Below are 1,850 nucleotides of genomic sequence, written 5' to 3'. Positions count from 1 at the left end.
CATTATTATAGTATTTTTATATTATATTTAAAAGAAAAATAAGAATGGACCGATGGTCCAACCCGCTCGACCTGGGAGTTAGAACCGCCAAAACCACATCATGAATCCCAAGGAATCGTTTAGAACCGCCCGAAAGAGAAATCGAAACCGAAAACGTTCGAATCAGGTTCCAAATAGAACCGGAACCAAATAGAATCGGAACGAAACCCCCAATCCGGAACGTGGCCATCACCAGTAACAACATATCAATAATTTTGTAGTGTCTACTTTTCAAAATTTCAAGTTTTAGTGCTCCAAACACGTGCAAATAAAAAAGAAAAAAAAAACAAAAACCCAGCTTTTAAATCTCTCTACATAAACAAATGTGAACTTGTACCCAAAGGGTCGTAGTTTGAGCAAGCAGCTTCATCTTTGGAACAATTAGCAAAGAATCGAAGCAAACCCAGAACAGCAACACAGATTCTGAGAAGAAATTGAAAGAAAACAAAAAAGATTTGATTAATCTTTGATTGAAGATTGAAACAAGAGTCAGAGTCAAACAAAATATGATGAGTAGTGAAGAATTGGTATTACCAGCAGGATTTAGATTCCATCCAACCGATGAAGAATTAGTGGTTCATTATTTATGTCGCAAGTGTGATTCTCAACCTATCTCTGTTCCTATTATTGCTGATATTGATCTTTATAAGTTTGATCCTTGGCAACTTCCTGGTATTTCATTTTTCCTTTCCTTTTTTTTTTTCTTATTTCTATTAAATTAAATACCATTTAATTCAGTATGATTTTCCTATAAACGTATACTTAAGTTTTTTCGATTCAATTTTGCTTTATAAAAGATTCTTTTTCTCATAATTCAATTAGATTAGATAAAGACTTCATCCAATTAAAATATTTAATACCCGCCTCATAAATTTATGAGTAAGCTAGATCCGGTTCTGTTTAAGCTACGACTCAAACTCATTTTATTGATTGATCAAAAACTCTACTAAAATTAAAAAACTATAAACATAATTAATTGTGGTGAGATTTGGTTCATTGTTCCTCCCACCTATACTAATATTATCTTGATTCTGTTACAATATATAATATACCATGGGCGTTAACACCTTAAGCTGATCAGAAATTTATATTTTCTTTTTGAATGTAAAAGTTTGAATAAAATTGTAATATATTTTTTACAAATGAATTTTATATTTTATAAAGTACTCCCTTCTAATCATTGATTAGCCATATTTTCTTTTTGTGCCAAAAATTAGAAAGGATGTTGGACCATTTAAAAGTGGTGGAAAACTCACTTATTTCTTAAAGGATATTGATATTTATATGTTATTTGTGTTGTTGTATTATTATAGTAATGGTAAAAGGTTAAAAGATAATGGAAAAATAAAAATTAGACTTAATGAATTAACCAAATAAAAAAATGACCCTAAAATAATAAATAGGAGGGAGTATTGAAAGATGCATAATAATTTTCAAGGTCGATTCATTTTAATTTTTTATAAAAAAATATCTAAAAATTAAGTAATTAAATTAAATTAAAATTGATATAAATTAACTTAAATTAATAAATTAAAAACCTTTAGTTTGGTGGTAATTCAATGCCATAAAATAATACAAGTATTGATAATTTTGTAAACATAACAGGGATGGCATTATATGGTGAGAAAGAGTGGTATTTCTTTTCTCCAAGAGATAGGAAATATCCAAACGGGTCAAGACCGAACCGGGCAGCTGGAGGCGGGTATTGGAAGGCAACCGGAGCGGATAAAGCGATAGGAAAACCGAAGACACTTGGTATCAAAAAAGCTTTGGTATTTTATGCTGGAAAAGCTCCAAACGGTATTAAGACT

The 1,850-nt window shown here is 30.3% G+C and overlaps 1 protein-coding gene across 1 annotated transcript in view; it reads left to right on the top strand.

Annotated features, from left to right (window-relative positions):
• The first annotated feature begins 265 nt into the window (after positions 1–265).
• Positions 266–1,850, top strand: part of LOC130817962 (NAC transcription factor 32-like) — a 10,098-nt gene continuing 8,513 nt past the window's right edge. Inside the window, exons 1-2 of the mRNA XM_057683952.1 lie at positions 266–711; positions 1,645–1,850. The exon at positions 1,645–1,850 is cut by the window's right edge and continues 69 nt beyond it. Of these exons, the coding sequence (XP_057539935.1) occupies positions 546–711; positions 1,645–1,850 (372 nt within the window). The 5' untranslated portion in view covers positions 266–545. The remainder of the gene's footprint in view (positions 712–1,644) is intronic.

The sequence above is a fragment of the Amaranthus tricolor genome, chromosome 7 (assembly GCF_026212465.1).
Source record: "Amaranthus tricolor cultivar Red isolate AtriRed21 chromosome 7, ASM2621246v1, whole genome shotgun sequence".
In the NCBI taxonomy this organism is placed as follows: Eukaryota; Viridiplantae; Streptophyta; class Magnoliopsida; order Caryophyllales; family Amaranthaceae; genus Amaranthus; species Amaranthus tricolor.
This window is presented reverse-complemented; position numbering and strand designations above follow the sequence as displayed.